General features: G+C 60.9%; 1 protein-coding gene across 9 annotated transcripts in view; it reads right to left on the reverse strand.

The window, feature by feature from the left end:
• Positions 1–1,475: 1,475 nt before the first annotated feature.
• FIBCD1 (fibrinogen C domain containing 1) overlaps positions 1,476–27,311 on the reverse strand; it is a 36,747-nt gene continuing 10,911 nt past the window's right edge. For 4 of the 9 annotated variants that reach the window (XM_034664681.1, XM_034664679.1, XM_034664680.1 and 1 more), the window contains exons 5-10: positions 24,045–24,140; positions 23,615–23,774; positions 23,100–23,236; positions 11,204–11,300; positions 6,091–6,270; positions 1,476–5,579 (exon numbers count right to left, since the gene is read on the reverse strand). In XM_034664681.1, the coding sequence (XP_034520572.1) occupies positions 5,320–5,579; positions 6,091–6,270; positions 11,204–11,300; positions 23,100–23,236; positions 23,615–23,774; positions 24,045–24,140 (930 nt within the window). In that variant the 3' untranslated portion in view covers positions 1,476–5,319. Of the gene's footprint in view, positions 5,580–6,090; positions 6,271–7,642; positions 8,249–11,203; positions 11,301–23,099; positions 23,237–23,614; positions 23,775–24,044; positions 24,141–27,311 lie in introns of those variants that run through there. The other 5 variants (XM_034664683.1, XM_034664682.1, XM_034664684.1 and 2 more) reach the window with 3 other exon arrangements.

Raw genomic sequence — 27,311 nt, forward strand, 5'->3', positions numbered from 1 at the left:
AACCAAGAGTCGGGCGCTGAACCAACTGAGCCCCCCAGGCGCCCCCAAAAGGTTGTTTTTAAGTGTATTTCCTGGGCTTCCTCTAGGGAACGAGAAGTGGGAGGGGGGCGAGTCCGGGCCCCCAGAGCAGTGATGGGCAGGCTCTGGGCCGTGGGAAGGTCAGGGATGGCTCAGGCCGTGACAGTCAGCGGTAGGATCCATTCAGGTTCGGCTTCCCTCAACAGAGGCTTTTCACAGGGTCGGGGTAAATGGGGAAGGGGCTGCCGGGGCGTCCTGCTTCCTTACACCAAGAAGGATATTCCCTGGGAAACTGCCCTAAGCATCAGGGCCAAGTCCCGGGATGTCCCAGCAGACCAGCAGCCTGACCTCCTCGAGACACCCCTGCCCTTGCTTCTCTGCATGGGGCTATGACGTTGCAAGGATGGGACCTGCTGGGGTGACACAGCCCAGCTGTGTGAAGCCCACGCCCCTAACAGGGCTCTCGGACCCCCTGCCCTACCACCTTTTAGCCTCGCACCAGTGGTCTTGGGCAAGTCGCTTTCTGAGCCTCTGTGTCCCCACATGCCTGGGGACAGCTGCAGCGCCCACATCTCGGCAGGCGTTGTGAGCTACGGGGTGACAGGTGGGCCAGGTGCAGTGCCCACTCCATCAGTGTTGGCAGCTCCCATGTTCAAGGGAGCCTAGACGGTGCCGTCTTCATCCGCACGGGCCTCCCAGGGTCCCTTGTTCCCTGTGAGAGCTGCCAGTGGTGCCGGCTGAACACCCCCTCCCGGGGCAACCTGTCCCTGTGCTGTGTGACGCGCTGTTTATGGCTAAAACGCAAGCACCCTCGTCAGCTGTAAAAACCTGTGTGACCGAGTTCACGGAACCTTCCTAGTTGGTCCCGTGAGCTGAGGCAAAGCAGCTTCCTGCTGAGGGACCCCCCATGGGGAAGCTTTGGTGGCTGTAGGAGAGGGGCCAAGTTGGGCACGGCCGGCTCCTGGAGCAGGTGTGGCCCCTGGTGGCCACGATCACCTCTGTCACTTCCCGTGGGCCCCACACAGAGCTTTCAGAGCCGGCAGGACGGCATGCTATCAGCCGGGGACACTGTGGAGGGGCGTGGCATTCTGTGAACGGTCTGGAAGCTTCCAGACGCCTGGACGGAGACCTCTGTCTACCCCATGGCTGGGCGCACAGACCCCCTCCAGCGGCCTCCCATGTCTCTGACGTGGGCCCTCGAGAAATGTTGGATGCCACAAAGTAAACTCGGGGTTGTTCGGTCCTCCAGCTGCACGCTGCTTTTATGAATAGCCATGAGGGGCTGTTGTTTTTAATAAATTCTCAGCTCCTCAGGACTCCAGCCCCAGCCCCAAAAGAGAGCCCACAGGGCCAGCTGGTCACCCTGAGGACCCTGGGGGGATTCACAGGTTCAGCCCCTGAAGCCCGGCTCCAGGAGGCTCTCCCCGCGGGGTGCAGCTCGCCGGGGGCCAGGCCTCCCCTCCGCCGGCCTCAGCAGCCCAGCGGCTGGCCGGGTGTGCCTCCGCCTCTGCTCGAGGTCTGGTGCGGCCTCTGGGGGGCACAGAGGTGCCCGGGAGACATGTTTCTTCAATAGAAATCAAGACAGGAAAGGGGAGGGAGTCTGGGGAAATCGTGCAGGATAGAGTCTTGGAAGGCGCCCCGGGGTCCGGCGTGGGGCCCCAAGTGACGTTAGAGGCCGAGGCCCCAGCTAGGTCACCATGAGATTTTATTAGAGACAGGAACACACAGGACGCCGAGTGTGCACAGCCCGGACTGGCTTCTGTCGGACACGCGGCGGCCCTCCAGCAGCTCCGCGAACCCCCAGCCAGCCCCGCGTGGACGCTCAGGCCGCCCGTCGGCACCGCCTGAGGCTCGCCCGCTCCCGCAACGTCTCCACGCCATCCCACCACGGCTGACCTCCGCCGAATGGCTTTGCGGAATCCCACCGGCTGCTCAGCCCACTCGGGGTTTGGGGACAGCTCTCTGCCTGCAAGCAGGTGAAGACACGGAGGCCCTGGGGAGACCCAGCCACTGGGACCAAAGCCTCGCATCCTTCGTTCGAGGCTGAGCTCATCCCCTGCAGGCACGTTGCTCCTCCAGCCGCACAGGACGGATGTGGCCGACCACAGGCCTAGCTCAGGCCCCCCCCCCCGGTCCCCCTGTGTCCGCAGACACAGCATCTCTCCCCTCCCTCCTCTCCTGGTGTCGCGGATGCCTGCCAGCTTCTGCCGACTAATGCTCCGCGTGCTGGGTGATGGGGCTCTGGCCCCAGCCAGGCCGGTCAGAGGCCTGTGTGAACGAGGGCGGCCGACGGTGGGAGCCGGGGGACGAGGAAGAGGGGGGCCTGTGATACTCCTTCTGCCTCAAGACAAGCATTTATCCAACTAATTTACATGCGGCTGCAGGGGGGAAATGCAATTGGGACCTGCTCACAGCGCTGTCCGTATGTCCTGGTGGCCGTCAGGGTGGGAGCCCGGGAACCATCCGTCCTTAGCAGCGAGCTCAGGCGGCCCAGGGTGGCCTCTGGTTTAACTCTCAGAGATGCGTCCGAGGTTTGGGGGCCGCGGAACGAGCGAGGCCACGGGCTGGTTCCACAGAACCTCCCTGTGCTGGTGGAGAGGAACCCCCGGAAGCTTGTGGGACCACAGGCACTGCCCCGAGGTCCCCGTGTAGAGACCCCCTCTTCTGCCTGGCTCGCTGTCTTCATCAAAGGAAGAAGGAAAGGGACAGGGGCCTCGGTCCGTTCACATGTGATAGCGGGACCACAGGCCCCCACTGCCAAACCATCAACTCGGGCCCCTCGAGACGGTCTGGTGCGGTGAGCCTGGGTCCTGGGTGACAGTTTGCACACATCCGTCATCCGTCAGGTCCTGGGGGAGCTGCCTCTTGCGACTTACTGTCCTAGCACCCTCTTCGTCCTGTGGTCACTCCCACTCATGTGACGGCCCTTCGCACAGACACCACAGGGGGGCTCCTGGAGGCCAGGGCCAGAGACTGCCTTGCTCACCACTGCCCCCCTGGCTCAGAGCAGGTGTGCAGGGCTAGCTGTGCCCTTTAGGGACTGGGGTGCTGTGGCCTTGGCTGCCCCACCAGACGGCTCTGTGCCCATTCAGCCAGCGTTGGACCCGGCCCATGTCCCATGATGGTGCCAGTCCTGGGCTGGGCGTGGGGCTGGTGCTTTTGGGCAGGAAGGAACGGGTGTCTCCAGGTCGTCCGGACACTCCCCCCACCCCCCCACCAGGCCTGAGCCGCGACATGTCTGTTCTACAGCCAAGCCCTGGCAGGAGTGCCCCTGAGCTTCCTGGCGCACAGGCACATCTGTGAATCCATTTACACCACACTCACCAGGAGTTTGTTTGATGACAGATCAGAAAACGCCTGACACTTTCCAAACAGCGGCTGGCACCGCGAGGCTGGCAGCAGAAGCCGGCTCTAGCCTGGGGCTAGTGGGGGAGAAGGGGACTCCCTGGGATGAGGACTTGGGGTCCGACCCAGTCGCAGCACTGTGGCTGGGGGTCTCAGCAGCTCGGGTGGGCTGGCTCTCCTTCTAGAGGCTGGAGAAGGGGGCTGGCAGGGGGTCTTCCCTTCAAGTCATAAGGAGCCCGCAAACAGCATCCCCACACTGCCCCAGCCCCCCTGCAGCTGGGCTGCCCCCCCAGCATCGGGTCACACCGGGCTGCACTGCCCATGTCTTGGCTGTGTCTGCTTCAAGTCCAGTGCCAATAGGGCAGGGACTCGGTGCTGCCCGGCACCCAGGCAGGCCTCAGCCCACAGCTGATGTCTAGCGAAACTTGGATGAATGCCATGACCAGGGGGCACTACGGGGGGACCGGCCAGCTTGCACAGACAGTCGGCCACACTCGGAGCCCTTCCTGCTGCCCCCAGCCAACTCTGCCGCACAATTCGTGCAGCACAACTTTGGTGGGAGAGGAACAGAAAGCTGAACCCCACGCTCCCCTCTTTGCCTGTGTTCACCTGCCTTCGGGCGTCCTACAAGGAAACACCCCCTCCCTCCTGCCTGAGGGGGCCACTGGTGCGCCCCACTCCCAAGCTGGCCTCCCAGAACCTCTCAGAGGCCCCCATCAAATCTCCACAGGGAGGAACTTAGAAAAAAAAACCCATGCTTGGGGCTGAGGGCAAGGGCATCAGGGTCGCAGCGCTATCCATCGGGGGGTAGGGGGGCTCTTCTGGGGCGCTGACCTTGGGAACCTACAGTTCTTGTTGGGGGTAGAATGATGGGACATTGAGCATTGGGAGGATTCAATGACAGATTGTTTCGAGCATCTGGTGGTGCCTCAGTTCCCCTATTTGCCCAGGGAGTCCCTCCCTTCCCCCCGGACCCGAGGTGGCAGCACCCATGATCACCAGCAGGGGGCGGCCTCCCCCCTGAGACAGCACTTTCTGAGCTAACGGGGAAACAGCCACTGGACCCCCTCCCCCTCCAACCTCCACCCCGCAGGCCTGATGCCAGGAGGCCCTGAGACCCTGGAGTCCCTGGGAATTGGGGATTGTGGTTCAAGCCCATGGCAGCCCAAAAAATAAAGAGGTCCTCACTGGCCAGGCCAGGAGGGAGCAGGACGTGCCCCAGCCTCCCCAAGACAAGAGGACAGGGTGGGGTGGGGCTCCGGCTGCCCCAGGAAGGCAGGAGGCTGGGCACAGCAGCCAAAGGGACTGAGGACCTTCCAGGCCTGCAGGAACACAGGGGTGGATGGGGGTGTGTGGGAGCTCCAGGGACCTGGCCCTGGCCACCTTGGGCTGAGACCCCACAGACAGCTGCGCCCCAGCCTAGGTTCGGGAATGATGGGATATGGTTGTTCAGCCCCGGACGCAGGCAGCCCTCCGCACCACCGCTCCCCACCATCCTTAGGGCAGAGGTAGGATCCCCAGGCACCATGGAAGCGAAGGAGGGGGGCCAGGAGGGCCGGAGGAGGCTGGCCTCAGACCGGACTCAGAAAGATCCAAACAGCCCCTCTGTCTGCTCAAAGGGCTGCAGGGGTGCCGCCTCCCCCTACTCTGTGCCCCCCAAGCACCAGGTGTTTGGACTGGCAAAGTAGAGGGGCGCTGGGGTGCTTGGCGGACTGCTGGCCAAGGGAAGTCAAGACGCGTAGCCCAGGAGCCAAAGTCTGGGCAGGGCGAATGGGGGGTGGCCAGTGCGCCCTGCCCCACGTCAGCACAGGTAAAGTGGGGGGTGGGGACAGCACGGAGGACAACGCGAGAGCAGGTTACCCGCTCGCGGGCAGGTGGACGTCGGAGGAGATGCAGGGTGGGGTCGGGGCCGGGGAGGGAGGAGGTGGGGGGGCGAGGCGCGGATGGCGCGCCCGTCTAGCGGTCCTCACGGACCGGCCGGATCTTCATCTCCGAGAACTTGAGCGAGTACTGCCAGCCGGTCCAGGAGGACCATTCGATGCCGTCGGCGTAGGACGCGTGCGCGCCGCGCAAGTACTGCCCGTTGAGGTTGGACGTGTGGCAGTTGCGGTACCACCAGGCTCCGCGGTAGAAGGCGGCGCAGTTGTTCTCCGAGTGGTCGCTGTCGCGGTCCTTGGTGGTGAACCTCATACCGCTATGCTTCAGGAGGGAGTCCCCTGCACAGGCGCACGCACAGTGTGTATCCCGGGGACTCCCCGGACATGCGTGCACACACGGACGCGACGCCCCCCCCCACATATCCACACATGGTGTCTGCGTGGCTCGCATGCCCCCACGGGGCCACCTTGGGGTCCCCGGGCTGTCCCTGGGTCCTGGCGGTCTCTGTCCCTCCTCCCACCTCTTTCATACACTCCCTTTCCTGATCCTGCCTCCACCTAAGAGAAACCCAGCCTAGAGGGGTGTGGCCACCACCCTTTAGGGGTCCAGCAGAACCCAAGCCCCAGCTGTCCTGATTCCTGGCTCGGGGCTCACTTTGCTCATCTGCAGAATGGGTGAGCAATTCGGGTCCTGCTGTTTCATGCGGCTGGGATGAGGACCAGGTGGGACTCGAAGGTGGAGGCTGGAAGCACCAGACCTGGAGTTCCTCTGTCCTCCTGGGCAGGGACACTGGTGGATGCCCACCCCCACATCGCCCTTCCTTTTCCCTGCTGCGGCCCCGGGTCCTACCTGCCGTGCCCGAGTAGTCGGCCACGGTGAGTGGGTAGCCGTCTTCCTCAGGGTCCACGGAGAACAAACCCACGCCAAAGCTCCCATAGCGGGCATAGGCTGTGCTGTTGTCAAAGTCCTCCAGATCCACGTGGAGCTCGTAGGTGGCCTGCGTGGTCAGGGCGTGGATCCTTCTGAGCCCTGGAGTGGGGGAGAGAACGGCCGAAGTTGAGTGGGGGGCTTAAAGGTGACCCCCACAAGAGGGGACCGAGGAGACCCGAGAGCCAAGCTCACATGGTTGGTGACAGGAAGGTTCGTGCCGTCGGCCCTGGCTGCGTCCCTCCGCCTGTCAGCCTCTGTCCGGCAGGAAACAGGACTGACGGTTTCTCGTGTTTGGTTTTCTCTGTTTGCCTTAAGTCAGGTTATGCTTTCTAAATGTTGGAGCGGAAGGTTAGTAGAAAAACTTCAGGAGTCAGAAGGAACCTGGAAAATCTAGGTGGGGGGTGACAGCCCCCCTTATCCTCTCTTCCACTCTGGGCTCCAGCTGGAAGGGATCTAACCTCTGAGTCTTCGCACATTGCGGTTCCCTCTGCCTGGGACACTTTTCCCTACTCCACCAGGTTAGGTTCTGTTCGTGTTCAGGTCTTCCCTCAGCAAGGCTGCCTGGCCTCCCATCTGGGTCGAGGATCTCTGTCCACCCGGGGGCTCCCCCTCTCGGTGTTTCTCATTCTGTGTCCCTCTCCCTGTTTTCTGTCTGCCCCCCAGCATGGAAGCTCACTGAGAGCAACACGACCGAACCCCAGCATCTGAGTGTGACTCCGTATACAATAGGCGCTCAATAAATTCCGGCTTAGTGGCTGAGCAGTGGAAGGTGGGGTCTGAGTCTCCTGCTGCCTCCGGGGCCTGGCCCCCGCGCCCCGTCGTCCCTTGCCCTCCCTCCCTCTCAAACACACTCGCTTTCAAGGTGCTTCCCTGCCAGTTTGATTACCTCTTGATTAAGAGGGCGTTTAATTAAAATTACGAGTTATCAGCATCAAGTGACATTTCATCAGCTTCTCCCTCCTGAGCTCCAGACCCCCCGCAGGAGGGTCAGGGCATAGGAAAAGCTAAGGGGCTAGAAGACCATGCGGCCCCTTCTGCGTCCAGGCCGGAGGGAAGCCTCGGGCCCACGGTCCACGTGCAGCGCTGGGGAGACTCTGCCGTGAGTGGAGTAACAGCAGTGCCCGCGGCAGACCTCACCCAGCATCTCCCTGCAGCTGCCCCCCCCACCCCCGTCCTACTCTCCCAGGACCCGCCCGGACCGGGCTTTGAGAGAAGGGTCTCATCCCCCTGCTTCTCTCTGCTCCTCCCTGGGCTGGAGTTACAGAGCAAGCCACTCCCCCTCTGGGGGCCCCAGCTTGCACCCTCCCGGGGCCGAGGTGAGGGGCCACGAGGGCTTCGCACGATGTAAAGGGCAGGTGGTGGACACGATGACAACTGCCCACCAGCTGGACGGCCCTCGCAAATGCCAGGCACTGTTCCGAGCACTTCGTGTGGCTTAATGAATCCAGGAGAATTAGAATGAGTCCAATTTAATTAAAGAATCCCTGTACAGCTCTTAGAACAGGGCCCGGCCTGCTGCACACATTATCCAGGTGTTCGCTGCGGTTGTCATGATCGAGGCAGGGGCTGCTCGATGGGTGAGGGTGCGGCACAGGGGGGGTGAAGGGACCGGCCCAGGCCACACAGCTGGGGAGTGGCTGAGCTGGGGTTTGAACCCAGGCAGACCTGTCCAGACTCCTTGCTCCTTGCTCTTACCCAGTTCTTGTCCAGGACAAACAACCCGATCCAGGGCTAGGGCAAGAGGGACACCAGCCCGGGAGGGATGCTGGAAGATTTCAGATTCCTTTCCCCCACTGAGTGGCTGCTGGTGCCCCAGGGACCACCATTAGCACGCCACTCCTCTGGGCGAAGCCATCCCCGTGCCCACGAGGAGCCCCTGGCAGGGTGCCCTGGAGGAGGGGCAGGGTGGGGGCGCTGGGGGTCCTCCTCTTCATCCTTCTTGCTGTGAAGGCCATCTCTCTCCCTCGCTCTCCCTCTCTCCTCAATTTCTGCATCTCTCCAACCCCCATTTCGCTGGGCCCTTGGATGGTGAGCTGAGATCGGACCCCATCACCATCAGAGTTGGAGGAAGAGGGAGCTGGTGGGTTAAAATGGAGAGGAAAAATATTAGGCCCCCAAACCTCATATCGTCACCCTGACAAACTCCCAGATGGATTCAAGATCTGTATCTAATACAAACACTCAAAAAATATTTTTAAAAAAAGGAGACATTTTTGTAAAACTAGAAGGGAAAAGGAGGGCCTAAAACCCAGAGGATATGAAGGAAAAGCATGGCAAGAATTGGCTACATAAAAGTTTTAAATGTCTAGGAAATAAGCAATAATTTTACAAAAAAAAAAAAAAAGGCTGAAAGACAAATGACCGGGAGTAAATATATATATCATGTGTATCTGACAAAGAATCAATAACCTTAATATATAAAGAGCTCCCATAACTCAATAGGAAAAGACAAAACACTGGATGAGAAGGTGCCAGGGGAGTGTGGAAAAGCACAGGGAGGGAATGGCCAGGGGAGTTGAGGGCTGAGTTGACATTCTCCTCAGCGCTCCCGGTCTGCCAGGAGCTAATCAAGGCCCCGCTTAAATGCTTCCTCCCGCACTTTCCAGCACCCTCCGTGGCTGCTGATAGATTTCAATTAAGATGCGGTGAGTGGCGGAGTCACCAACACCGCTCCAAGGGGGCGGGCGGTGATGCGGAAACAGGGCCCCCACCTGGCCACCCTCTCCCTATCTTGACGCACCCACCCAGGTGGGGGGCGGGGGAAGGGTATTCCCACCTAGAAGCTCCTCTCCCCCGCCCCTCCCCTGCCCCTGCTCTCACTCACACAGTTCAGTGTATAATGTAAAGCTTGGGAATCCTGCCCAGGCTTCCTCCACCCCCCCCCACACACACCCCACTCATTCTGGGCCTCAGTTTCCTCATCCATAAAAGGGAAGGACAATGGCAGGGCCACCCACCCTCTGCGGGTGGGTGTGAGGTGTCAGGGCTGAAGTCTATCAAGTGGGCCGGGAGGTGCGAGGTAAGTAGAGACTTGGGGTAATAAAGTTCTGCGGCCGGTACCCGCCCCGTAACAGGGACACAGCGGAGGCCAGGACAGAGAGGGTTCTGCCCTCGTGGGTCCCAGACATTAGGCAAATGACACTGTAGATCGCCACCCAGGTACCTCTGTGCCAGGGGCGAGTGGGCACCGACCCCGTCCCACCTCTGCGACTGACCCCGTCTTTCCCCCAGACGTTCCCCTGAAACTCCTGCAGGCCTGGGACCTTCCTGACCCCTACTTAGAGCCCAGCCCTCGGACGGACGGAAGGACAATGGCAGGGCCACCCACCCTCTGCGGGTGGGTGTGAGGTGTCAGGGCTGAAGTCTATCAAGTGGGCCGGGAGGTGCGAGGTAAGTAGAGACTTGGGGTAATAAAGTTCTGCGGCCGGTACCCGCCCCCTAACAGGGACACAGTGGAGGCCAGGACAGAGAGGGTTCTGCCCTCGTGGGTCCCAGACATTAGGCAAATGACACTGTAGATCGCCACCCAGGTACCTCTGTGCCAGGGGCGAGTGGGCACCGACCCCGTCCCACCTCTGCGACTGACCCCGTCTTTCCCCCAGACGTTCCCCTGAAACTCCTGCAGGCCCGGGACCTTCCTGACCCCTACTTAGAGCCCAGCCCTCGGACGGCGCTCCCCACCAGCCACAAGCCTCACACCTTTGTTCTCACCTCCTTTCCCTCCTGCCCCAGCCCTGCTGGGGGGGCGTTCCCAGATACCCAGGCCCGGGGAAGCCAAAGTGGGGCCCGTGTATTGTGGGGTGCGTAAGGCCATTCCAACATGGTGGGTCAGTCCAATGCTGTGTGTTTTATTTTATTTTATAAAGTGTATTTATTTAAATCATCTCTACACTCAACATGGGGCTCGAATCACGGCCCCAAGATCAAAAGCTCCTCCNTTCTCACCTCCTTTCCCTCCTGCCCCAGCCCTGCTGGGGGGGCGTTCCCAGATACCCAGGCCCGGGGAAGCCAAAGTGGGGCCCGTGTATTGTGGGGTGCGTAAGGCCATTCCAACATGGTGGGTCAGTCCAATGCTGTGTGTTTTATTTTATTTTATAAAGTGTATTTATTTAAATCATCTCTACACTCAACGTGGGGCTCGAATCACGGCCCCAAGATCAAGAGCTCCTCCGACTGAGCCAGCCAGGCACCCCCATTTTAATATGTGTTAAAAATGTAAATGGGGGTGACTGCTAATGGGGGCACAGAGCTTCTGTTTGGGGGTGGAGAAGACGTTCTGGAATTAGGTAGGGGCAAGGGTTACACAACTCTGTGAATATACTAAAAAAAAACCCTGAATGGTGGACTTTAAAACGGTGAATCATATATACATGTAAAAAAACCCCCAAGCTCACCTCAAGTCCCAGCTACCTCCCACACACACGTAGGACCTCAGACCTGTGGTTTTTATGGACGTATGCTTCAGAACGAATTTAGGCAAGATACTCAAATTGTAAAACCCCAAGTGGATTTCAAGATAAATAGTAAGTAAATAAGGGCAATGTGAACACAGGCTTCAGAGTCCGTGTGCGACAGCTGTGAGAAACGTGCAGCGTCATGGGGCCTCAGGAACCCCGGCCTCTCTTTCGGGATTTACGCCCTTGGTGCCCCAAGCGCACACCGGGCATCGGATGACCCCTGAATGCAGGGTATTTTGGGGGCTGTTGTGACCCTCCCTGTACTTGAAACTGAGCCCTGTCCCTGCCCCCTAACTCACTGGATCCAGGACGGTGACCAGGTCCCAGGGCGTCCCAATGGGGAAAAGCACACACCTCGAAGGGACCCCCTCACACTGCCCGCACGTCCTTCGGCTTCCGGCTCCTTGACCTCATTCCCACTGAACGCACCGATCACCTTCCCGTGCGCCCCTGTGAGCTGGCTCAGGGGTGTGGAGGCCTGGGGGCCCTGACTACCAGGCGGGGAGGGCATGCTCCCTGGGGCTGGGGTGCACGGAGACAGAGCAGCCGCGCCGGGCAGCTGTCACGGCTCTCACCTAGCCAGTGCTCCCCCGTGAGCTTGCCGAAGCCATCCCGGTAGGCGTCCCAGCCTCGGAAGAAGTTCACGGAGCCGTCCTCCCGGCGCTGAAACACCTGCAAAGGACAGAGAGGTGGCACCAACCACCCCAGGACCCCCAGCTCCAATGTGTGTCCCCTGCCCCACTCGGTCCCCGGGGCAGAGCAGGGACTCAGGGGCCTCATGGTAGCCCCAGGTGGGATTGACTGAATGCCCCCAGGCCCCCCCAAATGGCCCCCCAGGAAGGAAACTTGGTGGACAGGGCTGCAGAAAACATGGCTTCCAGGCCCGCCTCCACTGCCTTGCTGTGGGACCCTGGACTGGTCCCATCCCAGCTTGGGCCTCGGTTTCTCCACGGGTCCATTAAGAGGGGTGGGCAAGGGTCCTCGTATATTTTCCCAGGTCAAAACAAAACTGAGCACAAATCCATTCTGGAGTTTTGAAGAAACCAGAACACACACGCGCCCAGGCACAGCCTCCGTCTCTCAAAACCATTCTGAGTCACGCGCGCCCTCCCCCAGCGTAAGAGGCCCCGGCGGGGATCAGTGGGGGCTTGGGGAACCAGAGCCCCAGCCACTTCCCGGGGAGGGGGCAGGAGTCCACAGCCCACAGGGGTGTGACTTGGGTGCCAACGAGCAGCTGAGCGGCCTCTGTAACTCATTTTAATAACATTCTCGAGTTGGGAGTCGGGAATCCCATCGGTTAAATTGCTTCGAAGTAAGTACCGCGCGCGGGTCCAGGCCAGAGCTGCCTTGAGTATTCACAGGATCCGCTGACAACCCTGTTCCTGGCTCCCCTCCCCCTCGCCAACTCTTTCTGCGTAACAAGCCTTTTCCTTGCTCACTTGCCAAGGCAGCACCCCCCCCCCGCCTCCATCTGTACCCGCGTGCGGGGCGGTAGAGATTTGCTGTGGTGCCCACGAGAGCCGCTGGTTTCATTACTAAGCAGCCTGATTTCAGTCGTCCGGAACCGCCCGGTGCATCGTCTGCGGTGAGCTTGGCCTCCCGCTCTGCATCTGTCCCCGGGGACCTGTCACTCACAGCCTTTGGGCAGCTCTGACGTCAGGGAGTGGCAGGGGGATGACACTTCCTTCTTCTTGCCCCACTATGGCAAAGCTGGCCGGGCCCTGACAGGTGCCAGTGCTCAGAAGGGACTGGCTGGGGAAGGAAATTCGATCAGGCTCGGAGAGATCTGAGAGGTGGTGGGCCGCGGTATTGACGGCCGGATTGGGACCCTGAGCACGTGCCCTTTGAAAGGCTTAATCCTGGCAGAAGCTCAGACACTCCCCCGAGAAGTCTCGAGAAGGCAGCGGGCAGCGGGAGCCTGTTTCTGCCGGAGGGGGAGAGAGTCGGGGGGCCGGGTGCGGGTGACGGTTAGGACCAGGGCCCTGCCGCTTAGAGGCCAGCCATTACTCTCCTTCTCTGAGCCTCAACTTCCTCGTCTGTACCTGGGGGTCCCAGCAGCACCTCCCCCATGGGCTCTGGCGGTCCACTGAGGATATGCTCAGGGCCTGGCGTACAGCTGGTGCTCAATGCATGCACGCTGCAGGAGAACGACAGCACTGAGCCCAGGCCTGGCCTTGGATCTCCCCTCTGCCCCTCCCCCTCTGCTCCTCCCCCAGGAACACCCTGATGTTCCTTCTAGACTCAGGCCCGGAGCCGTCCAGCGGCCCACCCCACTCCACCTTCATCCGTTCAGATGTTCCACACAGCATCTCCCTTAGGGCAGAGGGACACAGGGGACCCTCACCCAGGTGGGAAACAGGACTGATCTAAGACATGGAGAGAGTGGGTATGCCCAGCATAGCCAGCTTCTGGAAGGCAGTCCGGGTAGGGCCTAGAGGAAGGACAGGGTCCCTGCTACAGGTGCGGCTGTATGGCCAGGTGACATCATCCCTCCCCTCTGGGCCTTGTGCATCCTCACCCACTGACAAGCCAGGCCGGCCTCCCAGGACCCCAGGGATGGGCAAAGGGCAGAGCTCTGGTCCTATTATCACCACCATTGTTACTCTGCCAGTCACCATTGTTATGAAGTAGGATGGGGGGTGCGGTGCTGGGCTTCTGGGCGCGGGCAGGGCGTAAGCCCTGGAAATGGAGGCGGACGGGCAGAGTGCCCAAGGTGGGCTGGTGTTGACAGCTGGCCACGGCAGATGCTGGGGCTGAGTCCCTCCCTGAGCACCTTATTCACCGAATCCTTACCCCAACCCTCTTCTCTGCCCCCCTCGTCCTTACAGTGGACAGAAGCTCGGACACTGGCCAGAAGTCAGGGGGCCGTGAGCATGGAGTGGGCCGTCTGACCTCTCACGCCCTCAGCCAAAGGCCAGGCTGGACACCCACAGGCCAATGTTCTACCCCCCATGTCACTCTCATTTGCCGCTGACCAGACCTGGGTGCCTCCCTGTCCCAATGCCAGGCCTCTTATGCCAACAGCTGACCTCCAAACCCCGTTCTCAGCCCCTCTCTCCCCCTGCCCGTAACAGGCAGGAGCTCGGCTGGGGCTCGGCCTGGGTGCACAATCCGTGGGCTCGGGGGCCGCTGGGGCCTCGCTGCCTTTCTCTTACCCCCCCCCCCAGGAAAGTACGCCTCAAGCACCCACGTGTGGCTGACCCTCCCGGTGAGACGGTTTGAATCTGCACCGGCCTAGAAGCCACGGCCTAGAAGCCACGGTGACCGTGTGCTACGTGAGTGCTCTCCCCTGGGGCTCATGAACCGTGAGCCACGCCGTGAACGGCCCAGACACCTCCATGGTGACACTTTGCAGAAGTGGCATTTGGACTTGATGACCATGACCCCAGGAAAGGCAGGTGACATCACAACACACACACTCACGGGCGTTCATATCGGAAACCCAAAACTTCCTAGAACGATAGCTGCCCTTATGAAAACAGATGTGCTCGAATACTTTCTATCCTGTTCTACTCCATTCCACTCTGCTCGATTTAGAAAGCAACGTGGATCACAAGTCATTACACTGATTTCACCACCGGCCAAGAGATAAGAGCCGCAGTTTGAGGCCCCCTGCTCTGGATGTTGCCGGCCTTTGCCATGGGCTGTGCTGATCCCCAGGCTGTGACCCAGTGAGCCCGGCCCCGGCCAAGACCTCAGACTCAACACCCTAGCCTCGCCCTCATGCCGATCGCTGCTCAACGTGGCCAGCAAGTTCCAAGCGCCCTCGAGGCCACAGACTGGCTGCCGGGTCTCCAACATTCCCAAGAGTTTGCCTCCTCTGACTCCGAGGTCCAGGCTGAGCTGCAGCTGGACTTCAGGGACGCTGACTGGATGGATGTCACCAAGCAGAAGGCCTTCAATTACAGAGCAAGGATCAGCCAGACGGGAAGACACGAAGAGGGAGCGAGCAAAGGATGGATGTATCCACTTCCTGGCCATCTGTCCCAACAGAACATGAATCCCCAATTAGGCCAAAAAAAAAAAAGGGCAAAAAAAGTAGAGAAACAAAAGAATTCTTTTTGAGGCTGAAATCTTCATGGGTCCGGCTCCTGGGGCGTCTCCCTCGGGTCCCGGCTGCAAAGTGACCCGTGCAGAACTCGAGCCACCGCCCGGCCTCTCAAGCAGGTGGCACGTAGGAAGACAGCATGTTTTCTTGATGCAGATTCTCAAAAGCCAGTGCCTGCCACCCGGCCCGTCTTCCAAGTATGCTTGGGGGCTCTGCCAAGGCAAGGCCGGGCCCACATGGTCCTGCAGATGGTGCCGGGCGGTTCCAAGGGAAGGAGCGGCTGCGTTTGGGGCGGTGGCAAGTGGGAGGGGGGCGGGGGGGCAGCAGAGTGGCCTATGGTCCTGTTTGTCAGCTTGGTCCCAGGGGCCTGTCTTGTGCTCCACGAGGTCCCATCTCTGCCGGGATGCCTTCCTTGGATGGGCCCTGTCCGCCTGGCTCGTCTGCCATGGTGCTAAGTGCCTGGGTCTTGTCCTGGGCGCCCGAGCCTGGTTCTGTGGTCTCCGCAGCACCGACTCCCAGGGAGGGAGGGCCTCGTGCTCCCATTGGCAGATAAGCAGGCCAAGGTGGCGAGGAGGGGCGACCTCTGCAGAACGGGGGCACCCCAAGGCTTAGGGGGCATGCATTGCTTCCCAGGCCCATGAGGCACCCAGCCCTCAGCATGGCTGAGCTGGACCAGCCCCTCGGCTGGCACCCAGGACACCAAGTGCCATTGGGACTCGGCCAACAGGCAGGGTGGACACCTAAGTCTGGGCTTCTCGCTCTTGCGAAATGAAAAGCTTGCGGCTCCAGACGACTGCGTGCCGTGCCTGGGCTCACGGGGTGACTCGGGCCCTCAGAAGGCTCACGGCCTCAGGAGAGGCGGACGCATAAGCCAGCAGTCGCGGGGCTGGGCAGCTCCTTCCGTCCCTATGCCTGTTTCCTCATCTGTAAAACGGGGGTCGTAGCAGCTCCCACCCACATGGTAACGGTTCCAGACGCTGGCTGATACACAGTCGTCCGTGATGCTGACAATTGTTGGTACATTTGCTGGGAGCTCAGAGGATGTTGAGCCAGCTGCTGGGGTGGGCTCCAGGAGGGCTGCCCGGAGTAGGAGACACTCAGCTGAACCGCATATTGAGCAGGGTCTTGGCAGGTGGTCAGAGAACCAAGAGATGGGGGCTGGGTGGGTCCAAACCCTGTGAGATGGGGAGGGGTGTCTCTGCCACTTTAGAAGGGTCCCAGGAGGCAGCATCTCACACTTGCCCTAGACTCTGAGGAAGCCGCCGCAGAAATCGTTTATCATTTGCAGGCAGGATCCTGTTGGTTGTGCAGTTTTGGGGTCCACCGGCCCCCCAGACCTCCTGGACAGGCAATTCTGGGGGGGGGGTGCTGCAGCCAAGGCGGATTCTTGTTTCTAAGAAACGAAGAACTTGGACGTGGGACGTAGCCCTTCAAAGGCGGCCGTGGGGAGGCTCTGCCCGCTTTCCCGGGAGGCAGTAGCCTCCTTCCTGGCCACCTCTGGGCCGTGCCCCGGGATGCTCCCCGGGCTCGCTGGCAAGAGCACAGCGACAGAATGCCCCAGCGTTCGAATCGCAGCTCTGCCTCTCACAGGCCATGTGACCTCAGACAAGCCACGGACCCTTTCCAAGCCTCAGTTTCCCTCTCTGTAAAGAGGCACCAGCAGCGATCCCTTCGTCACCCCTGCAGGGCCGCAGGGAAAATGCGCAATGAAGGAAAAGCGTAAACGGGGCGCACACAGTAGGTCTAACCAACGTCCCCTCTCTCTCCTTCAGACCCAGCTGCCAAGCCCAGAAGGAAGTGGGCCTCGTCCTTGTTTTTGACTGAAAATGGTACCCCCGGGCTTGGCGCCCCGCTGCGCTTCCCAGTCTTGGCAGTTGGCGCCTGCCGGCTCCTGGCAAACGCTGCCAGAGCTGCCATTTATCAAACGCTGAGCTACCGGGCTGAGCCTCCATGTGTACTATCCCGTTTTACGTTAAAAGTTTACAAAATCCAAACTGCTCTGCATGGAGGCAAGCTTTCCCCAAGCGGGGCGGAGGGGACTCGGGGCCGGTCACCTCGCTCACGTATTAGGGTGCGCGGCCCCTAAGGACTCCCCAGGGCAGTGGGGAGCCGGTGCCGAGCCGGGCTGAGGCTCAGGGACACCGTGGCCCACTGACGTCATGGCAGGTCCCCCTGCCACCACAGCCTGTGCTACAAGGACGGGCTGAAGCCTCAGCCGACGCAGGGAGGAGGGTCCCACAGCCCTGCCGTCCAGCCTTCCTGGCTGGGGTGGCCCAGGAAGCTTTTCATCTCTCCCCGAGCCTGATCCCACTGCCAGGCTGGGCTTCTTTGATGTTTTGCAAGCCAGGGAAGGGTTTTCCTCCCTGCCTGGGGAGCTCAGGTGGGGAGGGGACAGTTTCTCTCACAGCAAAGCCAATTAGCAGCATGTCTGAGCTGCTGACCTCGCAGGACAGTAGAGCACCTGGCAGAGCGAGGAACGGGGTTTGGGCCTCTCCACTCGTGGCGCGGGGAGCAGGCGGCTGCGCGGTGAATCCCAGTGGGGCCGCAGAGCAGGATCGACCTATCGCGGTTCCTGCGGCAGGAGATGTCGAGCTGGACCTGATTTCGGTGACCCTGGCGGTAATCATGCAAAGGCGAGGGAAGGGGTGGGCCAACAGGCCTGGTGGCAGCAAGGCCATGGGCAGATGTCGGTGGGGGCAAGGCTGTGCCTCGGGGCAGAGAGGCAGGCAAGTTGTGGGGTGCGGGTCTGTGGGTTGATGCCCAGCTGGCCCTTCCTTCTGACCACCCAAAACCCACTCCAGGCCCTGGGCATGGCCACCCCATTTCCCAGGCCTTGCAAGGCGGCCAACCCAAGATACAAGGGCTACACTAGTGACTGGATGAGGAAGGGGGCGCCACAAGAGGGGATGTGACCTTCCAGTCTCACACGGCCAGCGGGGAGGTGAGCCGGAAACGGCCTGCTCGCTCCCACGCAATGCCTTCCAAATGAGGAAACCTGGCCTCTGCTTTGAGGAGTCTTCCCTTTAAACGCAATGCTTGGCTGCAAGATCCTACAGGAGTGAGCCAGGTGCCTCTGTTCGCAGGGACTCCCCAAGGCTCCGCGTGGACCGCTGCTTCCCCTCGCACCCCTCACGGGGGAAGAGCTTGCGAAGGATTCTGACTCTGTCCCCACGTGAACGGTTCTCTGTTAGCCTCACCGAGCAGATGAAAAAGTGAGGCTCAGTGAGGTGATGTGTCATTGCCAAAAGTGCCAGTGGTCACTCATGTGACAAGTGACAGCAGGTGGACAGGTAACTGCTTGGTCACACCTGTAACAAGGACGGAGCATGACGGCTGGGCCCTGGTGGTCAGAGAGGTCTCCCAAAGGACATGGCAGCCAAGTCGGGCCCCTCACCCAGAATCACAGGTCAGCAGGACACAGTCCTTCCTTCCTGCCTTCCCTCCTCCTTTTCTGGGGCAGGGGTGGGGGCTGAGTGCCCGTGTCAAGGTCAGGAGTGGCCTTGACAATCAGCATGACCCTGTGTGGCCTGGGCCACTGTGGGCTTTGGGGAGTGTGGAGAGAAGGCTTGGGTTCCATCAAGGCCAGTGGCCCCATGCCACACCTGCCTCTGTGGTCTCCCCACCCCAAGGAGCCACATGTGGCCTCTCTCCCTCCCAGCAGTCCCTACTCTCCGCAGCCACAATTCAGGGCCCACAGAATTCACACTCCCCGAACTACTCTCCCACAACCACTGTGCCCTTGGCCCCAAGTCTCTGGGTCACTCCTCACCTGGGGAAACCCTGAGGGCGGCAGGAGCCCCATCGGCCCTCAGGAACAAAGCCTGCCTTCTAATGTGCCCGCACAACCACACCCGACCTAGCCCCTGCCGGCCTCCCTCCTCTTGTCCCGGCCCCTCACGCTCCCTGCATCAGCAGAGCAGAGCCCACGCGGTCCCAGGCCAAGCGCTGCCACGTCCCCGCGGACCTCTGCATGCCTGGAATGCTGTTCTCACCTCGTCCCCCAGCGCTTGGACCTCCCTGTCCAGAAGCTTCCGTTGGCTGCCCCAGGGTGGGTTAGGGGCTCTCCTCTGGGCTCCCCCACCTCCCCAGCCCTACAGCCCTCACACAAGTCAACTAATATGCCAGCTCCCCACCAGGCCAGCCGCTTGCGGGTGGGTCCCCTGGCCTGGGTTGGTGCTCAGGGGCTGGATAATTAAGGGCCACAGTGTGACGCCAGCTCCACAGACACGGGTGAGGCTGGGCCTCAGGAGGTCTGGGCGCTGCCCCAGGCAGGCTGCTTGGACACGTCTCTTCCTTCTCTGAGGGGGCTCTGCGGCGTTCCAGGGGTGGGAGGCATGCCGGGCGGCCAGCTCCACAGACACGGGTGAGGCTGGGCCTCAGGAGGTCTGGGCGCTGCCCCAGGCGGGCTGCTTGGACACGTCTCTTCCTTCTCTGAGGGGGCTCTGCGGCGTTCCAGGGGTGGGAGGCATGCCGGGCGGGGCGCTGGTATAGAAGCTGTCAAGCTCCCTCCAGGTGGCCAGGGCCGCTGAGCTCCGTCCTTGGCCGGTCTGGTCTCGCCAGGAAGCAGGCTCGGGCTGCAGCGTCCGGCCCCAGATGCCTTGTCCACCAGGGAGAGCCATCCGGTGTCGGCACTCGAGGCCCGGCAGCTCAGACGCGGATGGTACCAGGGTTCAGAGAGGCGGCGGCGGGCTCCTTCCCAAACAACAATTGAGTTTCCGAGAGATTCCNGGCACTCGAGGCCCGGCAGCTCAGACACGGAGCCTAATGAGGATATGGTACCAGGGTTCAGAGAGGCGGCGGCGGGCTCCTTCCCAAACAACAATTGAGTTTCCGAGAGATTCCGTGTGGCAGGGAGGTGATCCTGACAGATGCCCAGAGGTATCTGGGCAAAGATTGCTTTTGACGGAAGCCCAAATGGATATTAACGTTTATCGGCCTCACAAGCACTTCTCAGCTGAGAGCGGCCTTCCTTCCACGGCCCCTGATCCAGGTGTCTGAGCAGGAGGGCTGGGGGGGTGTGGGGGGGCTGCTGGTGTGCCTCATCGACTCCCCTGTAATGGCCCCTGAAGCCCGGGCCCTGGGCTATTACCCGCCCCCCGGCCTGAATCCTGATGGACTTCCCGGGAGATGGGCTCCAAGTTCACCGGCGTGGGAGACGCAGAGCCCGGGCCGGTGCCTTGGTCTTTCATGAAGCCTGTCCTAACCCTTAACTCTGATTTCTGGGCTTCGGCTGCTACGTCGGCGCGGTTCTGCCTGCCGAGGGGGTTCCAGAGGCAAATGCCATAACTCAGATGCTCTGAGTTAGGAAAACAAAAGAGCTTTTAGCCCCAAGACGCGGATCCGGTACATTTAATGCTCTCCTCTGGAGCTTGAAGAGTTTGCGGGTCTGTTCCTGGGTCTTTGGGGGATTTTCAGCTGCTTTCACGCCGGCTCTGCCCTCTGAATGCACTCGCCCCCCCCCACCTGCCTCACTAGAGCCTCCCTGTCTCGCCCCCTGCTCGAGGAAAGCCGACCCCTTTCAAAGCCAATGCCAATGCGGGCTGCCCACACCTCCATGGCCCACCATGCCTTCCCCGGCAGACGCCTCCCTCTCCCCTCGGCCTGGCCGTCAGCACACCAAAATCGCACCACGCTCCTTGGTGAGAAATGGAGGAGAAATGCCAGCCTCTCCTCATGCCCCAAGTGTCAAGGGCAGAGACCTGGGGGCCTGCCCAGGCACCCCTGGAAAACAGCTGATCCCATAGCCTGCTTCAGGCCCCCATGACTGTCCCCTGGATGACGGCCGACACCCTCTTGGCAAAGAGTTCAGTAAGAGGCGGGGTCACACACATCCTGGTCATGCTGGGTGGCCAAGGCCTTGCATAGGGCGTGGCCCATTGTCCTAAATAGTGATCGGGCCACTGCCAGGCCTGTGCTGAATGCCCCACAAGCGTGTGGCGGAAGCCTTGGTCAGCCTGGCTGTCCTTCCTCATTTTCTGAGATCTGGGGACGGTCATAGGCCTGTGGCCCAGGCCCCACCAATCAGAACAGCCACTGGCTCAATGGCTGGGGAAGCAAAGACGCAGGGACACAAGAGATCTTTTTCAAGGAAACGGCAGACTGCACCCCAGGCCCACACCCACCTTGGTGGTGTCCATGCCCAGGTGTAGCTGTGCCCAGAGGGTTCCGTGCCAGCAGCCCTGGGGCACTGGGGTTCCTGCCATGTCACCCCTGGCCAGGTCTGGGGGGCTCCTTTCCTGGCGGCATGGCCCTGAGCTGGTTTCTCCAGCCTCCCTGCCTCCCTCCGGACTTTTCCTTTTCTGCTTCAATCGGCGATTTTCTGCGGCTTGCAGTTAAGATCTCTCAATGAGGCAAGTGGGTAACCCCATTTTACAGCTGAGGAAACGGAGGCTCAGAGAACTTCAGTCATTTCCTCAAGATCACAGTAGGACTGGGAGCCACCCCCACGTCCATCTGCAGATGCTGGAGCCCAAGCTCCCAGCCGCTCTGGAAAAGGCTCGATCTCAGGCCTGTCTGCGGCGTGAGCGAACGGCCTCCTCCTCTACTCTCTCCCTGCTCTGCTCCAGGACGCGCGGTCAGGTTACAGCTCCTGAAGCACACTTCTTATGCCCTCCCCCTCTCTCCAGCACCGTCAGTAGCTCCCCAGTGCCTGCCCTAACCCCGCAGCCTGGGATACCGACGCTAGTCTCAGCTCTTCACACGCCACTCACCCCAGTTGATTCTGTTCCCCGAAGAGGCCGCGTGCTTCTGCATGCCCTTGTTAGGGTTGCTCCCTCTTTCTCGAACGCCTGCTCTTTCCTTCCCACTTACTGCTCTCACCCACTTATCTGAAAAGCCCCCCTTCTCCAGGAAGCTTGAACAGAGCCTCCCCTTCCTCCGCTTACCTTGGCTTCCTCCACCCCAAATCCTTCCAGACTCCAAGTTCTCTGGGAGGACTGCGACAGGGACTTCCCAGTCTCTGTGCTTCCCCAGCACACAGTAGGTGCTCAAAATTGCCATTTTTGAAATTAAATGTGAAACTAAGGAACCCTTAAAGAGTCGATTTTACAAGCCCTGCTTTCCATTGTCACTGGGCATCCCAACCACGGCCAACTTGGGGAGGCTGAGCAGCTTTCGGGGTAGCAGGCAGATGTCCAAGGACAGTGGTATAGGTTGTTCACTGCTCTAGGGCACCTGGCCCACATCTATTCTCTTTGCCAAGCCCAGTGTCCCAGGGGGCCAAAGGAAAGGACATGCATTTTTAATTTACATGAAGTCACCCAATGGCCAGTTTACAGCCCCGTTGAAGCCCAGCCCCAAGGCTGAGCTTCAGGAAAGGGTTGGAAGGCCACTGACTTGAGGAGGGAGGGACACCAAGCTCACTTCCTATCCCAGCTCTAGAATGGGGGTCAGCAAACCACAGCCCACAGGACGACTCTTGCCTGCTGCCTCTTTTTAAATGGCTTGCGAGCCCAGAATGGTTGGACCATTTTTAAATGGTTTCTAAAAAGCTAAAGAAAAATATTTTAAAATATCTTTTGAATATTTGAAGAACGCACGAGCATTTTATGAAACTCACATTTCAGTGTCCACATGTGTCACTGAGATGCCGCCAGGCCCGTGCATTTCCGTTCTGCCTGTGGCCCTGGCGCCCGCGCGAAGGCAGAGTCCAGAAGTTGCCCCAGAGCCTGTGGCAGGCGGACACACCCGGCCCTAGAAGGGGCCTCTCTGCTGCTGGTCTGGAGACTCCCCAGGGAATCAAGCCAGGCGCCTCTCCCCACTGCCCCACCCCCTTCTCCCGGCTCCAGGGAGATTTCAGGGCCACCTGTGGCCACCCCACCCCGCCCTCCAATGGCCGTGGGGACATTTCGTCGGCCCCTACTTCCCACCCAGGCGGAACGTCACCGCAGCTCCTTGCAGGGAAGCCACTGGGTCTCTGCTCCCTGCAGGTGCCATCTCCCCCCCTTTCTGCCTGTGATCTCTTGCACACATGCCATATATTGGAGACCTTGAAAGACAGCGTCTACACACACTGGCCCTTGAGCTCACAACAGCAAGAGGTTCCTGGTGCAGTGTTCCATGCCACAACCCACCCCAACTTGCCCAGTGCTCCCGGGGAGCCACTGTGTTCCCAGAGGCTCAAGGCTCGGGCAGAAGGTGGCTCTACGGGCAGGAGACGGGGTCTAACATCTGCTCCCACGGGGGCCGGAGGGTCAGCCCACGGCCTCGGCTTGCCCTGGGCCGATTTCTGGGGGTGAGGAGTTCTTGGGTGAGATGAGGGGCAGGTGTGCGGGGGCCAGAGGCAGGCCTGGCCAGGGGCAGAAGGCTGGGTGAGAGGCTGCTCAGGGCACCGGCCTCTCGTGCACTGCCTCCTGGGTCAGCCCGGCCTGCCTGGGCGTCTGCGGGGCCCCGAGGAAGCTGGCCGCGCCGCCCCGGAGACTCACCGTCCAGCCGCCGCCATCTGTGCGCATGTCGCAGTAGACTTGGAAGCCGGCGGGGTAGTGTGTGGGGAAGACCGAGTAAATGCCATCCTCCTGCTGTCCGCTCAGGAGCACGTCCAGACAGTCGCGTGGCGGAGCGCCTGAGTCAGGGCATGCTGTCAGGGCTGCGCCTGGCTCCTGTGTCCCCACCCATCCCCCTCTGTCCCTGGGTCTCCCTGGCTCGTCTGGCCACCCTGCAGTGTCACATGGGCTCCAGGGCACCAGTCTCGGGGGCAGACCGTGGGTGAGTGAGCACCCTCTCTGAGCCTTGCTTTCCTCATCTGGAAAATGGGCACAACGGGCTGGGAGACAGCTCGACAGAAGGGTGCGGGGAGGGTGCTCAGTGCCGCCCGGCAGCAGGAAGTCCTCAGCAAATAGCAGCAGTGTGTCCTCATCAGAGGGGTGGGCGAAGGGCGATGGGGGTACACAGCTGGGCACCCAGGTCACCCAAGAAAGGCACCCCCCCCCACCCCACTCACCGTTGGTGCAGCCCCGGGGCCGCAATCCCCTGGCAGGTGCCCTCTGCAGATCGGCTTTGATGTGGGGCCAGCCAACGCCCCGGTCCCTCTGCAGGGCATCTAATACGTCACCGACCGAGTTCACCAGGTGAGCCATGTGGCCTTGACTCTCGGAGAGAAGCTGCGGGGCACAGGGGTGAGTGGAAGGGGCAGGGGCTCCGGCCAGCCAGCACCTGCCAGCACCCGCCAGCACCCGCCAGCACAGGCCCTCCCCTCCTGCCCTGCTTGGGCCCCGATCCAAGGAGCTCAGTGTCTGTGGATTCAGAGGATGGGGGCTTGGGTGGGAGGGCGGACAGGTCTCAGCAGAGACCTGTGCCCTGCTTCACCCTAGGCCCCGTCCTCGTCCATCTCTGTGCCTCAGCCCAGGTGAGGGTACAACTCACCCACTTACCAGGTACACGTCAGGGGGTAAGTGACGTAACCAAGCCTGGAAGCCGGGCTGCCAGGGCCTCCTTGTCGCAATTGCCATGGGGACCGGTGACAACATCTGGGAGGGACCCAGCACAGGGTAGGACCCCAGCAGGGCACACAGGACGTTACTCGAATTCGTAAGGTATCTTGCAGATTACAAAACACCCTCACCCAAAAGAGTCTCTCCTGATACCCAGCAAGGCCTCGAAGGCAGGGGTGACGGTTCTGCGTGCAAACGGGGGGCCCTGGGATACTCCTCCCACCCCACCCAGCCCCCCTCTGAACTCCACATTCATGAGCCATGGCTCTGATGTCCACCACCTCACCTCACCCCCACGGCATTGCCAGGACGGAGGGCTTGGCTTGCTGCCTCCTCGGTACAGATGGGGAAACTGAGGCCCAGAAGGAGCGGTCCCTGATCCAGAATGACCTGGGGCCGCTTCCCCAGGGTTGACTGGCAGGAAAGGAACTTAGGGCTGCGTCATTGTGCAGGGTGGGGGCAGGGCAAGTGGGGGGCAGTGGTCTGGACCCAGGCTCTGGTGTCGATTCTGGGTTTTGACTCAGCCCCTCCTCCATTCACTGGGCAAGTGACCCTGGAACAGGCACTGAACCACCTTTGTGAACCAGAGTAAGGGCACCCGTCTTTCTGGGGTGGGTGTGTGGTTCACGAGAGCAGGTGTTTGGGGCCCAAGGGCTCAGCTCGCCGCGTTCCGTGTCATTCCTGCCGCTCGGCCATCCTTCTGGAGATCTGGGTCTGGAGGTTAGTAGCTGGGCCAGTGTCCCACAGACCCCCTCCCCCCCCCGGGGCCCTCTGGGCTGTGCCTGCTGCCTGAAGGGTCTGGGGTCTGTCACCTCCCCCACCCTGGGCTCTAGGAGGCCGCAGGACCACGAGGAGGGGAGGCGGGGTCACGGGCGGACTACAGCCAGCCAGCCAGAAAATGCCCGTGGAACCTGCTGGGTCTTCACACACTGAACCTGTCACTTGCCGCAAAATAGCTTGTTGGAGGAAGGAAAATAGAAATATGCAGTGCCGGCAGTTTACAAAATACGGTTCTCGGCTTGTCCAGAAGTAAGGGCCCACAAGAGCTTTCAGTTTCCCTGTCAGCTTCTCCTCTGCACGGAGAGCTGAGGCCCGGCGGGGGGCGGGGAAGGGCATGGAGGTGGGCAGGGAGGACCCTGGGGCAAGGCAGCCGATCCCTCCCTGGGCTTTCACAGTAGGGTCCTGGAGACAGACCGTGTCGGGGGAGCCCTGTGGACCACAGGCACACAGGCAGCCCCCCCCCCGGCAGGGAGTAGGGGGGCAAGGGGCAGGGGGCCACCTGCGGGGGGGGGGCAGCAGAGATCACCAGGCTCGTTGGCTAAGTCTCCAGGGTACTGCCCATCCTTCTGCGACGAGCAGACACACTCGAGAAACTCAGGCACAGCCCGCTTTTGCTGGCGGGCAGGGAAGACCTCAGTTTAAACCGGCAAATGATTAAAGCTGAAAATGTACATATAAACATGCTCTGAATTAATAGGGAGTGTCAGTCCCTGCTCGCTGAGCTGCACAGATGCGTTAAAGAGGACCTGGCAGCTTCTAGAGGCAGTGAAGTCAAAGTTGCTTCTGGCCCTGCTTAGTCGTGTTTCGAAGCTTCCAGGGGGCACTCTGCCACTGTGAGCCTCCGTCTGCCCCTCCGTAGAATGGGGCAATGAGCTCCACCTCCCGGAGCCGCTGTGCTACAAAGCGCCCCAGTGTTTGCTATCATTACTCCCGCGAAAGAGATTTTCGGGGGTGGCTCCCCATTGGCCGAAACTTTAGTGTACAGATGATTTTATTTCCATAATAATAAGAGAAATGCTCCCCTCGTGGGTATGCCCTGCGCTATCCCGCTATCCCCCGTTTGTAGGTGAGGACCCTCAGCCCAGGGAGGGCAACTGATGTGCCCAAGTCCCACAGCTGCTGCTGCTTGCGGGAGCCTGGTCTAGATCCGGCACCGCCATCCCGAACCCTGAAGGCAGAACCGCTCAGCTCTGCGGCTCCCGGGCCAGCGGCCAGTAGATTTCTCCACCCACGAGAGCCGCCCTGAGGGACCCGGGGGTGTGCGATGAGGTTCAGAGAGGTGCCTTGGAGCAAAAGCAGCTCTGGCCCTTCCGACAGAGGGTGCCTGTGGGCAGTGCTTTGGGAAACCCAGGTCTGGGCTGATCACCAGGGGGTCTGGGAAGCTTGGAGGAGCCAGGAGACACAGCGCCATAGCTCTGCAAGACACATGGTCTCTGAAATCACCCTGAGTCTGCGGGAAACGAGGCAAATTAAACATTCTTTTGAGAAGTAAATATATCAGGTGAGCCAAGGCACTACCGGGCCCCCCCCCAAAAGCTATTAGTCTTGTAGGAACAGCTCTAGGTCTCTGTGTAGGTGGGTGGGTGGGAGACCCTGAGGCCTCTCCCCACGATTCCCCACCCCTGCCCTCACGGCCTGGCTAACCAGGGGCTGAACCACGTGGAGAGCAAGGTGGGGGGCACACGTCACCCAGAAAATCTGGAGGTCTCTCGAAGCCCTGCTGATGGAGGGGGCAGCTGAATACCCCACCCCCACCCCACCCTGGGAGGGGGAAGCGCCTTCCCATCAGTCACCCAGACAGGATGACGAGGGCTATAATTTCTCCAGCTGCAGCCTTCAGAGGAGGGAAAAGACCCATTGCTCACGAGCTGCTGGGTGACCGAGTGCCTGGTCATCCCCAGTGTCCGGAAGGGGGTGGGACCAATGGCAGGGTGGGGCTCACCTCCTAGTCCCTAAGGACCTGAGTCATAAGGGTGTTGGGGTACAAAGCCAGAGGGTGGGCAAGGTGCTAGGAGGCCAGATGCCAGAGGCCACTGTACCCTGGACAAATCATTGTCCCTTTCTGGGCCTCAGTTTTTTCTTCTGGAAAATGGTGGAAAACCAACAAGATGACCCTAAATCCCTGATCCGATGTGGGGCGGGAGTGGGGTGGGGGTGGGGGGCTGGGAGGAGTTCTCGCGGGTGCTCCAGCAGTGGTCAACGTTGGAAACTCTTACCCCAGATCTACCAGGTGCTTGCCAGGACCTGCCTAGGCTCAGGGGAAAGGAGGGGACCGGGGGAGATGGGGCAGAAGTGGTGGGGACAGGCTAAGGGTCTGATTGGGCTCTCTCAGCTGGTCCCTCCTTCCCCAGAAAGCTGGGAGCATAGAATGGCAGAGAACAGGGAGAGAGAGCTGGGGAGCGCGTACAGCTCTCTCTGGCCATGTGG

The sequence above is a fragment of the Ailuropoda melanoleuca genome, chromosome 7 (assembly GCF_002007445.2).
Source record: "Ailuropoda melanoleuca isolate Jingjing chromosome 7, ASM200744v2, whole genome shotgun sequence".
Lineage (NCBI taxonomy): Eukaryota > Metazoa > Chordata > Mammalia > Carnivora > Ursidae > Ailuropoda > Ailuropoda melanoleuca.